The following is a 13,527-nucleotide window of genomic DNA, read 5'->3' on the forward strand; positions in this document are numbered from 1 at the left end:
TTGATCCAAGGCGGATAACTTCAGCCAATTTCACTTGCCCCACCATCGAAATGTTCCCACAACCTATGGACTCACTTTCAAGGACTCTTCATCTCATGTTCTCAATATTTATTGCTTACTTATTATTATTATTTTTATTTATTTCTTTTTGTATTTGCACAGCTTGTTATCTTCCACACTCTGGTTGAATACCCTAGTTGGGTGCTCTTCCATTGATACTGTTATGATTATTATTCTATAGATTCATTGAGTATACCCACAAAAGATGAATCATAGGGTTGTACATGGTGACATATATATATAGACAATAGGTGCATAAGTAGACCGTTCGGCCCTTCGATATATATTTTGATTACAAAATTTACTTTGAAGTTTGATCTCTCCTGCTAGTAATAATTAAACGTACAAATAGTTAAACAACGCTAGTTTTCTGAATAACCAGGAAAGTATCCGGAGCTGAACCAGACAGGGAATTATCTCATATTCTCGGGGAGGTATTTTCATTTCCCCTTATTCCACGCGGCAAATAAAAGGAAGGTGAATTTCCCAAGGTAGCAATTTCAGGTTTAGTGATCCAGTTCAGTTCGAGGTCCCGACCCGATATCGGACTGCCGTAGAAACGATTTACATTCAACTCCGGCCAATCTCTGCAGATTAACTTCATTTTTATTTTAGAAAGTGTCCTTCAAATTAGCTTCAAGAGATTCTAACACGAAATATTGAGATTAAACCTTGCTCTGCATTTCCGCTTACACTTTCCCAAATAAGAAGTTGTCTACTATTTGAACAGCACGCAGGGCGGGAACTGCCGCCAGTCAGTTTCAGTTCCAGCCGTTTCCTCTCTCTCCGAAACAATTTGTAGCAATCTGCTCATCAGCGCCCGAAGTAAGAACCAAGTGTTTTCTAGTCACTCTTAAACGGGCTAGACGAAGGTACTGCGAAAACTTTACTGTCTTTTCTCCCGCGTTCCGCCTGACTTTGATTGTTGCACTTGAGTTGCTCGGAAGCACTAGAAGCCACGCCACAACGCCCTCACTATACTTCCTTTGTCCACTGTGAGTTATGTACATCTCAGAATGTTTGTGACTGCTTTCATGGTCCGGTATGGTAACATTATTACTCTTTAAGGGAAAACATATGTTTATTGTAATCTAATTTTGTTGCCTTGACTCCTTCCTCTCCCCCAAATATCCATGTTTTAGCAGTACCCGAAGTGGGGATCTTGGCCCCTATCACTTTCGCATCGGGACTCGATGGAGAGAATATGGCGATATTCCCGTCTAGAACTTTTAACGCCCAGTGGAACAAAATTATTCTGGTTTTAAGGTCGCCGAAAAGTTTGTTTGACTAAAATTATGCCCAAACAAATAAAAGCTACACTCCTTATCCAGCAAAGATAACATATTCTGGCAAAACGACATTAGTGGAAGGGACGCGTCTCTAGCAAAGGTTGGAGATGATTGGCTTTTGTCTCTGTCAATCACGCAGACTGGGCCCAAGTGCTTGCCTCTCCGTCATCACGTGACTGGTTTACTTATGGCAGGAACTGCAGATTTATAAATATCTTTTTTAAAGTTAAGATGTTTCTGAACAAGTTTAGCGAACTCTGAATCAACATTTATTCAGAACGATAATTTCTAAACCTGGTTACTTTAGAAACAAATATTTAAGTAGGGGACACCCCACATAAATATTTAGGAAACGTACACACGTGATTTGTACCTGGCAACGCTAGATTTATGTGCTCTACATTTCTGGCACATTAATGTTAATAACCTTTTAAATAATAAATAACTGAAAAATGAAAATATTGAGCTTTACAGTGAGGGCTGGCATGTCGATGTGTCCTATTGATGTCAGTTCTTTTGTAAATTTGGGGCTTTTAACGCATTCGGTAGTATGGATTGAAATGTATTGGACATATATAATTACTTCTCTGTTTTTAAAAAGATAAATCTGTCGTCTCTCTTTTTAGCATAGTTGCTATTGCTCCCAAAACAGGAAGCACCTTCTGAGTAGAACATCTAGTCTGGTTAAGAATGTCCTATCAATGGACACTACTGTAATGAACTAGCTTCCATCATATTATTAAATCCAAAGTGCATGTGTACCTTCGTTCCTCCGAAAGGCAGAGCTAGTTTTCTTTCTGTCTGTCTCTCCTATCTATTTCTGATGCCGTTCATTACAATACTATGGAGGCATTTTGTGTATTTTCTGACTTATGGACTTAATCAACTTCTATTAAACGACAACCCATTCCTCACCAGGGCAGCGTGTACCTGAGTTCTACTATAGCAGAGGTTCTGAATCTCTGGAGCAGAGACCCCTTCCTACTGGTATTGGTTCTTGGAATAGAAAAGGTTGGGAACCCCTGCACTTTAGCAATATTCAAATTTTCTATTAGTTATTGAATTTTTTGACTTTTGCATGATTTGTCTTTGGCACAATGGTGTTTGACAGTGTATGTTATGTTTTAGAACTTTTTCATAAGCTTTATTGTATTTCTTTATTTTCCTGTAAATGCCTGCAAGAAAATGAATCTCAGGGTAGTATACAATAACTCATAGGTCATTCCATAATAAATTTACTTTGAAATATGGTTGCTGCAAAACAGTACACACAAAATGCTGGAGGAACTCAGCTGGTGAGACAACATCTATGGAAATGATTTTCTGGCCAAGACTCTTCTTCAGGACTGAGAAGCAAGGCGTGAAGATACTGGAGTATAAAAGGCAGGGGGAGGGCTAGTTAGAAGGTGATGGGTGAATCCAGGTGGGTGGGAAAGGTGAAGGGCTGAAGAGGAAGGAATCTGATAGGAGGGGAGAGTGGACCATAGGAGAAAGGGAAGGAGGTGGGGACCCAGCGTGAAGAAATAGGCAGGTGAGAAGAAATAAGATGTCAGAGTGGGGAATAGAGAAAGGGTGGGGTATTTATCCACTGGGAGGAGAAATTGATCTTATTGCCATCGGATTGGAGGGTACTCAGAGAATATAAGTTGTTGCTCCCCCACCCTGAGCGTGGCCTCATCTTGGCACAAGGAGGCCATGGACCGACACGTCGGAACAGGAATGAGAATTGGAACTGAAATGTTTGGCCACCAGGAGCAGACTGTGTTACTCCGTCAATTTACATATTCCAAACGGTAATACTCTGAGGGACTGTTTCAGAGTAGTGCTTACTTTTTCTGCACAGCACCCACTCGCCATATAAAATGTACGGCTGAATTATAACTGAGCAATACTTTTAATGATAGAAAATGGTTGCTCAGTACTTTATGCGCTAACAGTAATATTGTATAAACTGAAAATAACTACTTGAAATATAGATCAGGACAGATCTGATATCTATTCTAGAGACAGCGTATTGACACATAACTAATTCAGTTATTTAAAGAGAAGATGTGTTTTAACTTGCCATAGTGTCAGTGATATGGTTTCTGTGGTGCACACAGAACATGCTATTTATGACACGTTTCAAAATGTGTTGCCTATTACTTTTGCACTTCTGCAAATTTGCTGGCATTTTGCGATTTACAAAAAGATACTGCTGCTAACCTACATGTATATATTGCATCTTAATAATGGCTACATCATGAAGTTAAGAACTGTATTGCTAATTTTTGTGGGTTGGTTTTATCGGATTTATCAAGATCTCTGAATGCAATTGGGCAATACATAAGTTTTCCCATAGATCAGATGCTCCCAACTTTTTATAAGCCATGGCCCAATATCATTAAGCAAGGAGTCTGCAGACTCCAGGTTGGGACCCCTGCCATAGATGCAGATAAATGTGTAGATTGATGCTGTAAAAGCTTAAATGGGGGGACAGTCATTAACTGGGGTACTGCTTCATTGAGCACCTTCGCTCCGTCCACCAAAAGCAGAACTTCCCGGTGACCAAATATTTTAATTCCCATTCCATTCCCATTCTGACATGTCAGTCCATGACCTCCACTTGTGCCAGGACGAGGCCATTCTCAGGGTAGAGGAGCAACACCTTGTAATCTGCCTGGGTAGCCTCCAACTTGATGGCATAAATATCAATTTATCTTTCTGGTTAAAAAAATCCCTCCCCCCCCCCCTCTACTCCTCACTCTGGGTTACCTCTTCTCAACTGCCTATCCACTCCCACTTGTTCCCCTTCTCCTATGATTCACTCTCCTCTCCTGTCATTTTCCTTTTTCTCCAGCCCTTTACCTTTCCTACCCACCTGGCTTCACCTTTCACCTTCTAGCTATCCTCCTCCCCCCACCACCCACCCACCTTTTTATTCGGACATCTTCCCCTTTTCCATCCTGAAGAAGGGTCTCAGCCTGAAACATCGATTGTATTAATTTCCACAGATGCTGCCTGACCTGCTGAGTTCCTCCAGCATTTTGTGTGATGCTATAAAAAAGTGAAACCTTCTTTTGAATAGTGCTGAAGAACGTAGATTGCATGATGTACTTTATCTGAATGTTTCTCTTTATAATGTCTACATAAAGATATCTACAGTACACATCACCAAGTAAATAGTGCATCAGCAAGATTAAATTACATCCATTTGCAGGTAGGGGGTATGAGGGTATATTTATGCACATAAATCCTAACATGGATAGCTGTGATTCTTCACTCTTGAAATGGGAGATAAAACTACACCTGTGCAAATACCTGCAGCATCTGGTGACTCTGTGATCTCTGTCTCAGAAGTTGACGTCAGAACACTTTTCAAGAAGGTGAATCCTTGCAAGGCACCTGGTAGGGAACTGCAAACGTGTGCCAACCAATGGCAGAAGTATTTGATGTCATCTTCAATCTCACTGCTGCAGTTGGTGGGTTCCCATCTGCTTTGAAAGGACAACATTGCTAAAAAGAGACAGGGTGAGATGCCTCAATGACTATCACCCAGTTCCACTCACAGGTACTGTGAGGAAGTGCTTTGAGAGGTTGGTCATGGCCAGAATTAACTTCTGCCTAAGCAAGGATGTGGGCCGGCTGCAATTTGAAATCGCCACAATAGGTCTACAGCAAATGTCATCAATCACACTGGCCCTCCACTCAGCCTTGGATCATCTGGGCATTAGCAATACCTATGTCAGGCTGTTGTTTATTGATTATAGCTCAGCGTTCAATACCCTCAGTTCTAGTTAACAAGCTTCAAAACCTGGATCTCTATATTTCTCTCTGCAACTGGATCCCTGACTTCCTCACTGGGAGACCCATTGTCAGTGCGGATTGGAAATAGTAGCTCCTCACCATAGACAATCAACACTGGCACACCTCAGGGATGTGTGTTTAGCCTATTTCTCTACTCTTTCTGCACCCATGACTGTGTGGCTAAGCGCAGCTCAAGCAGCATCTATAAATTTGCCTGTGACACAACTGTTATTGGCAGAACTTCAGATGGTGACAAGGAGGTGTAGAGGAATGAGATATATCAGCTAGTTGAGTGGTATCACAGCAGCAATTTTGTGCTGACCATGGAAAGGACCAATGAATTGATTCAGTAAGGGGAAGCAGCAGAAATGGTGAGCAGTTTTGAGTTCCTCTCAACAACTTGGTAATTGGCTGAAGACCTTGGTCTTTAAATCAACTGAAGCTGATCAACTGAAAAAACTGAAGCATGGGTTCTCAGAAGGATGACACGAGTATGGGAAAGGGAATTAAGGAAGGAAGGTACCAGGGAGGATAAGGGAAAACAGGGTTTGAGAATGGCCCCTCTAAGAGAACAGGACGTGCAGTGGTAGAATTTAAGAGACAGGTTGCCCATCAGGGTTTGCTGTCATTGTGCTCGACAATGCCACCTAGCAGAGAGGGTTACAAAAATGTTTCAATTGCAGGCACAAAGGTCATTTTGCCAGGGATTACCAACAACCCAGATGGATTGGGAATGGTCAGGATGTAGCAAAGGATGAAAGGTCAACCACCTTACCCTCAATGTAACGTCCAGGGTTCCAGTGGAAATGCACAACTTTACCTACGGGGTCTCCAAGTGCACTTGCCAATTGTTGCTTATTCTTTGTTGTGTGAAGAGGTTTGGATCTACAAAGGGAGTGAATTTGGTTCTTGTCATCAAAAGGGGGAATATTGGGTTTGTCAACAGAATTTAATTAAGAATACGTTAACAGGTTGCGGGGTTGCTTCTAATGATTGTTCGCTATCTATTTTACCTGTCAATAACACAATATTCCTAAAGTTTGCTTGGTGGATGATACTTATATTGCTATTTCAAGCATACCTTACAAGAAGGAATCTTTAAGTTGCAACTTGCAGTTTTTAATGTTTTATGGGACTTAGTTTTGACTGGGCAAGTATTACCCAAACCTTTTGCAAAACCACCTATTCAACTGGAGGTGTGTATGAATATCAATGATACTGCTGAGGGCTTACTTAGATATGTACCTACTCCACTTTGCCTACAGCAGAGTGGTATGGAGTTATTTACCATAACAAAGCCATTGCTAGACAATGGGATGAATCATCCAAGTCTATTAAAGGTCATTTGGGTTGAGCTATCCATGCTTTGTAGAATTCATCCCACTTGGAGTGAAGTTTGGAAGAGTGGGTTTAAATGTTAACGTACCTCATTGGTTGTGTATTACTTCACATGCTTTTATTGTTTTGCTCTTCGTCCTAATGCTCATTTAGTGTATTTTCCACAGTTTTTTTTTAAATGGCAACTTTAGTAAAGTGTTTGCCTGCTACCTGACATTCTAAATCTCTTTGTGGAGGTTTTGTTTGTCTTCATACCATGATGTTGTGTTTAAACATTATTGATTGCTGTTAAATGCCTTGATATATGATAAGAAATCAGCTATATTTCTATCAGGTTTCTTTATGCTTATGTATTGATAATATTTTTAAATATGCAAGTGTTTGATGTTGTTTTATCAATGTCTACAGTATTTTGTTACTTCCTTTGTCAGTCATATTTGATGTAGTCATGAATGCTGGTGTTCCTTTTGTGCAATATTCACTCAGACATATTAACAGTCGTGTGATCCCCAGGATTTTTTGTGGATCTGGTGAAGGGGGGGGGGGGGGAAGAGATGTTGGCAGTGGTTGATTTAAAATATAACAGAAAATGTCAAACTCCAATGGGTCAATAACAGTGGAAGTAGGCAAACCAATTCTCTTTGTCCTTGCCGCGTGCTTGAAGGAGGTGCAGATGCCCATTTTGTGAGGCTGTCTTTGCAGTCCTTCCCCCCCCCCCCCCCCCACCATTTTGTGAATGCTGAACTGATTCTTGTTCGGGGATAATCTAATCCGAGCAATTGAATGTGGACACAAGAAGCTTCAGCCAATGACCTGCTGAATCTGAGACCATTCTCTGACGAGTAGCTATATTATGTAAAATGACAGACCTACCAGAGAAAAATTCTGTAATCTCTTTAGAATCTGTGTCCTGGTCATCTAGTTTGGCTGGTTTGAACCGGTCAGAGTTGAAAGGAACAAAGACACCAGACTGGGAAGCAGAAACCATAGAACAATGTTGGCTGTAGCCCTGAACCAGAGCCAATAAAAAGGTGTTAAGGATGATTTATCTCCAATGACACTGAAACACTACATTTGAATTGATAAAAAATGAGTATAAAGGTGGACATTTTGATTGTGCTATCAGCGGTAACTCTGGAAAATCACCATCGAGAGGAAGAAACTCCCACACCAGGGCTGGGAAAAGAAAGGATCATACATTTGCCCAAAGGGAGGTTCCCTATTTCAGTGTTATAAATTGCACAAGTGGTCGGAGTATTAGTACGGAGGGAACAGTAGAATCCATGTTTTAAGTTGCTGGCCTGAGGTCAACATAGTTACGTAGTTGTTTGTGCTGAGACAATAAATTGATGAGAGCTTCAATTAATTAAAAGTTGCATAATGAGTTTCCTACCCTAGTTCCATTGACAAGTGGAGTAATACCACCTCCTCGCTGAAAATCAACACTGGCTCACTCCAAGGATGTGTGCTTAGCCCACTGCTCTACTCTCTCTACACCCACAACTGTGTGCCTGGGCACCGCTCAAATGCCATTTGCAAATTGTTGGCAGAATTTCAGATGTTGACAAAGAGATGTACAGGAGTGAGATCAGCTGGTTGAGTGGTGTCATGACAACAACCTTGCACACGAGGTCAGTAAGGCCAAGGAATTGATTGTGGCCTTCAGGAAGGGCACACCAGTCCTCATCACGGGATCAGAAGTGGAAAGGGAGAGTAGTTTCAAGTTGTTGGCTGTCAACCTTTTGAAAACTGATGCAATTACAAAGATAGCACGACTGCAGCTATATTTCATAAGGAGTTTGGAGAGACTTGGTATGTCATCAAAAGCTCTCAAAAATTCACAGATATAAAGTAGAGAGCATTCTAACAGGTTGCATCACTGTATGGAGGGAACACTGCACAGGATTGGAAAAAGCTGCAGAGCTTTGTTAATTCGGGCAGCTCCACCATGGGCACTCGCCTCCCCAGCATCCTGCACACCTTCAAAAGCTGACACCTCAAAAAGGTGGCATCCATCATCAAGGTCCACCTCCCCCATCATCCAGACATGCCCTCTTCTTATTACTTCCATCAAAGAGGGGGTACAGGAGCCTGAAAAAGGCCACAAAATTCATTTTATGGGCGAAATACAAGAGATTCAAGACTTGATGCTAGTTTTGAGGCTCTGATAGATTAAACAGAGGAGGTTCAACTGCAAGACATAATGGTTTCTTTATTTTCAACTGTGGAAAGTGATGCCCCTCATGTATTAGATGCCCCTCAATTAGAGATTAGTCTTTAACACTTTAATCTAGAAAACTGGCTCTTATGACTTAGCTCCAGAATTTGAATGCCTCCTCCAGGAATGAAAACTGTATGAGGTGTGGGCCAGACAAAACACTGCAGAGTTGAAATGCATAGTAAACACAGTGTGCAAATAGCTGGGTGGATTAGCACAAACTGTTGGGATGATGGGCCACTGCGTCTGATTTGTTCAATGACTATGTTACTGTCTCATTTACCTTGGTTATAAACTCATTAGGTAAGCACACTAGGTAACAGAGAACGAGACAAATGTTTGCAGCCCATTTCCAGAACCCACAACCTTTGTGACTTTGTGATCTGGCTCTGAGGCTGATGTCGGGACATCTTTCAGGAGGATGAGCCCATTGGAAAGCATCAGGCCTAGATGGCATACATGGCCGAGTAGTGACAACTTATGCTGATCACCTGACTGGACTGTTTACAGACATCTTTGACCTCTTGTTTCAGCAGCCTGAGGTACCCACCTGCTTCACACGGGCATCAATCATAGTGCTGCCCAAGCGGAACATGGTAATCATGCAGCAGCACCCGGACAATGAAGACGCACATATCTGGATGCTCTCTACTGACCACAGCTCAGCATCGAACAGCATCATCCTCACTATCCTCCAAGACCTAGGTCTCAATATCTCCCTGTGGAATTGGATCCTTGATTTCCACACTGGCAGGCCCCAGTTAGTACAGGTTGGCACCATCTCCTGCACACTCACACTCACCACACAGAGGGTTGTGTGCTTGCACCCTGCTCTGCTCACTTTACGCTCATCGTTGTGTGGCCAAGACCAACCCCAATGCCGTATCTATGTTTGCTGACAATGCTACGGCTTTTGGCCGAATCAGAAGTGGTGATGAACTAGCATATAGGAGGGAGACTGGTTGAGTGGTGTCCCGATGACAAGCTTTCACTCAACACCAACAAAGGCAGAACTGATTATTGACCACAAGAGGAAGAAGCTGGCGGTCCATAAGCCAGTCCTCATTTGGGGAATGGAAGTGGAGAGGTTTAGTATCTTTAATCTTCTTAACACTAACATATCAGAGGATCTGTCCTGCGACCAGCACACAAGTGTCATCACAACGAAAGCACGACAGAGCCTCTTTCTTGGAAGATTGTGAAGATGCGGCATGTCACCTGAAATTCTGACAAACTTCTTCAGATATGCAGCGGAGAGTGTCCCAACTAGTTCAATCATGGGCTGGTACAGAAACACCAATTCCCCGGAACGGAAAGGCCACAGAAAGTGGTGGATACAGCCCAGTCCATCACAGCCAAAGCCCTCCTCACCACTAAGTACATTTACACGGAGCGCTGCCTCAAGAAAGTAGCATCTATTATCAAAGACCCTCACAATCCAGGTCGTGCCCTCTTCTTGCTACTACCATCAGACAGGTTGTACAGAAGCCTTAAGACATACACCACCAGGTTCAGGAACAGTTATTGTCCTACAACTACCTGAACTGGTGTGGATAACTTCATTCACCATTACTCTGAACTGATTCTACAAACTACAGACTCACTTTCAAGGACTGTTTAGAACTCATGTCCTCAGTAGCATTTTTATTTGCACATTCATGATTTGTCAATCTTTGTCTGATGGAGTATTTTTTTGTCAAATTGTATTTATTTCTCCTGTAACTGCCTGTAAACACCCGAGAAAACCGGCCACAACCTGGTCACAAATACAGAGGGGCGCTCCCCTTTGCCCTGTCTGCACTCAAGCAAAGCCGCCACTGAGTCACCTCGATTAGCCCCTGCAGTTTCTAATGTAGCTTCCTGTAAATCACCTAGTGTCTCCTGGCCTTGAGCCTGTTCCTCCAGTAGGGTTGAGTTTAATACTGAAGTTAAACACAGAAGGGTTAACTTCCGTTCCTCTGCTTCATCTGAACAATGAATTATCCTGTGCACTGGAAAAGTTCCTGAGGATCGTCTCCCAGTCCACACTTTGGTATATTCGCAGCTGTAGCAGTCAATTGGGCCACATGGGAAGAGGTAGAAGACATTGTCATAACCGCTGCCCCTGGCTCTGGTGTTTCCTGCACTCTCTCCATTACCACGGGCACCAATGGGGCTACGAGTGTTGAAGGTTCCACTCCCTCTTTGAAAAATTCATAGGGAGGCAAACCACTTCCCTGATCATCCTCATAGGCTAAACCAGCCCAATCGACACTACTGTCATTGTCGGTCCTCATACCAAATACGTACATCGCTCTTCTCTGGGCTGAGAGTTGACCATATGGCTTTTCGACTGGTTTTAAACATTTGATATGGTTGGCACTTCTTTCTTTTCAGCTGCTGATTTCTGCATGACATTCACAGCAGTCTGTAATTCCTGACACTGACTTTTCCAATTCTAGACTTCTGTATTCACCTTTTTACACTCTTCAGGTTTCTCCTTTTCCCTTGTTATGAGTTCACACTAAGTCATGTGGATCAAAGTCACCTGACTCTGCTCCCACAGAAGTTCCATGTAGACCATAAGACATAGGAGCAGAATTACACCATCTGACCCATCGAGTCTGCTTCACCATTCAATCATGGCTAACCATTTTTTAAGACCCCCTGCTCATCCCCAGTTCCTGGCCTTCTCCCTGTAACCCTTGATGCCATGGGCAATCAAGAACCTATCAAGCTCTGCCTAAATCCACCCAACGACCTGGCCTCCCTCCTCAGCTGCATGTGGCAACAAATTCCACAACTTCACCACTCTTTGTTCTTTCCTTTCTCTTTCCATCTCTTCCTTACACTTACTCAATTCCTCTGCCAGTTTCAGTTTTTCTCTCCTCATTTCATTTACATCTTCCCACCTTCATACCATCGTAACAGCTTTTTTAAATGCTAGCAGTTTCTTTGATCTCTTCTCACTAACTGCTTTCCACAGTGCATCGTCTAGGTTCCTGACCCTCCACTCTCAATCTTTCCTATCCACACCTCAGTTGGGCTATCTTCTTAATAAATATCTAAGAAAATAATACCTCCAATCCTCCGAGCCCTCTAAGTTTTTCTCATCCTCTCCTTTTTCCATTTTAAAATCCTAACCATGTGGATGATTCAACTTGAAACTAGGGTCCCAGACCTTCTCTGAGCCCACCCAGGAACGGCAAAACATGTTGACCATTCATCGACGGAACTAGGTGAGGAAACTCACAATGCAACTTGTAATTAATCGAAGCTCACATTTTATTGTCTCTGCACAAACAATAACTATGTTGACCCCGGGCCAACAACTTAGTCCATGAATTCTACTGTTGCCGTTGTACCAATACTCACTCAGACCACGTTTTCGATTTGTAACACCAGAACAGGGGATGTCCTATTCGCCAGAAGTTCGATCCTTTCTTCTCTCAGCCCCCGGCATGGAGATTTCTTCCTCTCGTTGACCTTTGAATGTAGATGGCTTCTGGCTCTTTGGGGGATCTGGATGGCGTTTATTCATATCAACAAATACCAACAACTGCACACTGAGGATTGGAGATGAAATGTCTGCAAAAATAAATGTCAAGCTCAGCAAATGCCTCAACCTGAGCTACCAATATTCACCACCATCTTAAACTGCAGATGTAAATCAGTACTACGCATTTAGATGGCATTAGTATGATTGGTATTATTTTGGTGTTTGGATATGCATTTAAATTAGAAATTTATTTGAATATATTTATAATTACCCAGATTCGCAGAAGAATATATATAATCAGTTTCAATTATTGTACTTCTAAACATTCAAACGAGCATTCAGATACACTTACCATCTTCCACTTTGTTATGAACCAGATATGGAGGAAAAGGAGGAAGACCATTCTGCACAAGTTATGGAACAAGATGACGATGCGCTGGGGGATTCTGTGGATGCAAAGCCAGACAGATCATCAAGATTCGCATTTTTGAAGTAAGTTGTAAACTTTGCTTATCTCTTGAGACAATCCAATAATTTTGTGAAAAAGCAGCAAAAAATAGAAATAAAAGCAGTGGCTGCTGCAAAAACTCAAGAAGATCGGGCAGCTTTTTAGTGAGGAAGAAGTGTGAACGTTTCAGCTCTTCGATTCTCTATAGACTGGAAACATTAACTCGGATTGTCTGGCTGATGATTTTAAACATTGTCAGATTTACTTCATTTGCAGCTTTTTGCTTTTTCATTTTAATTAAAAATGGTCATCAGTATTATTGTTTCTCCAGACAAGGAGAGTTCCTGGTGGCCAAACATTTTACTTCTGATTCCCATTCCTGGTCCGACATGTTGGTCCATGGCCACCTTGTGCCACAATGAGGCCACCCTTGGTGTAGGTGCAACACTTTATATTCCATTTGGCTAGCCTCCAACCAAATGGTATGAATATCAATTTGCCTTCCGGTTTAAAAAAAATCCCTTCCCCCTCTTCCTTTTACATTTTCTCACCTGCCTATTACCTCCCCGGGTCCCCTCCTCCTTCCCGTTCTCCTGAGATCCACTCTCCTCTCCTATCAGATTCCTTCCTCTCCAGCCCTTTATCTTTCCTACTCACCTGGCTTAAGGTGGTTAAGGTTAGTAAGTTGTGGGCAAGCTGCGTTGGTGCTGGAAGCCTGGCTGGCCCCAGCATAATCCTCGCTGATGTGATTTGACGCCTACGACACACTGCACTGTATGTTTCAATGTACATGTGACAAAGAAAGCTAATCTTTTATCTTTTCTAAAGTGCACCAATAGTCCTTGCATCATCCTCCAGCCCGTATCTTCCTTGTGCTTCAAAATTTATTAGTTTTTCCCTTAAAAGGTAT

General features: G+C 42.3%; 1 protein-coding gene across 4 annotated transcripts in view; it reads left to right on the forward strand.

Annotated features, from left to right (window-relative positions):
• The first annotated feature begins 780 nt into the window (after positions 1 to 780).
• Positions 781 to 13,527, forward strand: part of casp7 (caspase 7, apoptosis-related cysteine peptidase) — a 50,092-nt gene continuing 37,345 nt past the window's right edge. The window contains exons 1-2 of one of the 4 annotated variants that reach the window (XM_059947893.1): positions 781 to 932; positions 12,547 to 12,661. In XM_059947893.1, the coding sequence (XP_059803876.1) occupies positions 12,549 to 12,661 (113 nt within the window). In that variant the 5' untranslated portion in view covers positions 781 to 932; positions 12,547 to 12,548. Of the gene's footprint in view, positions 1,103 to 12,546; positions 12,662 to 13,527 lie in introns of all 4 variants that reach the window. The other 3 variants (XM_059947896.1, XM_059947895.1, XM_059947894.1) reach the window with 3 other exon arrangements.

Source organism: Hypanus sabinus, chromosome 22 (genome assembly GCF_030144855.1).
Source record: "Hypanus sabinus isolate sHypSab1 chromosome 22, sHypSab1.hap1, whole genome shotgun sequence".
Taxonomy (NCBI): domain Eukaryota; kingdom Metazoa; phylum Chordata; class Chondrichthyes; order Myliobatiformes; family Dasyatidae; genus Hypanus; species Hypanus sabinus.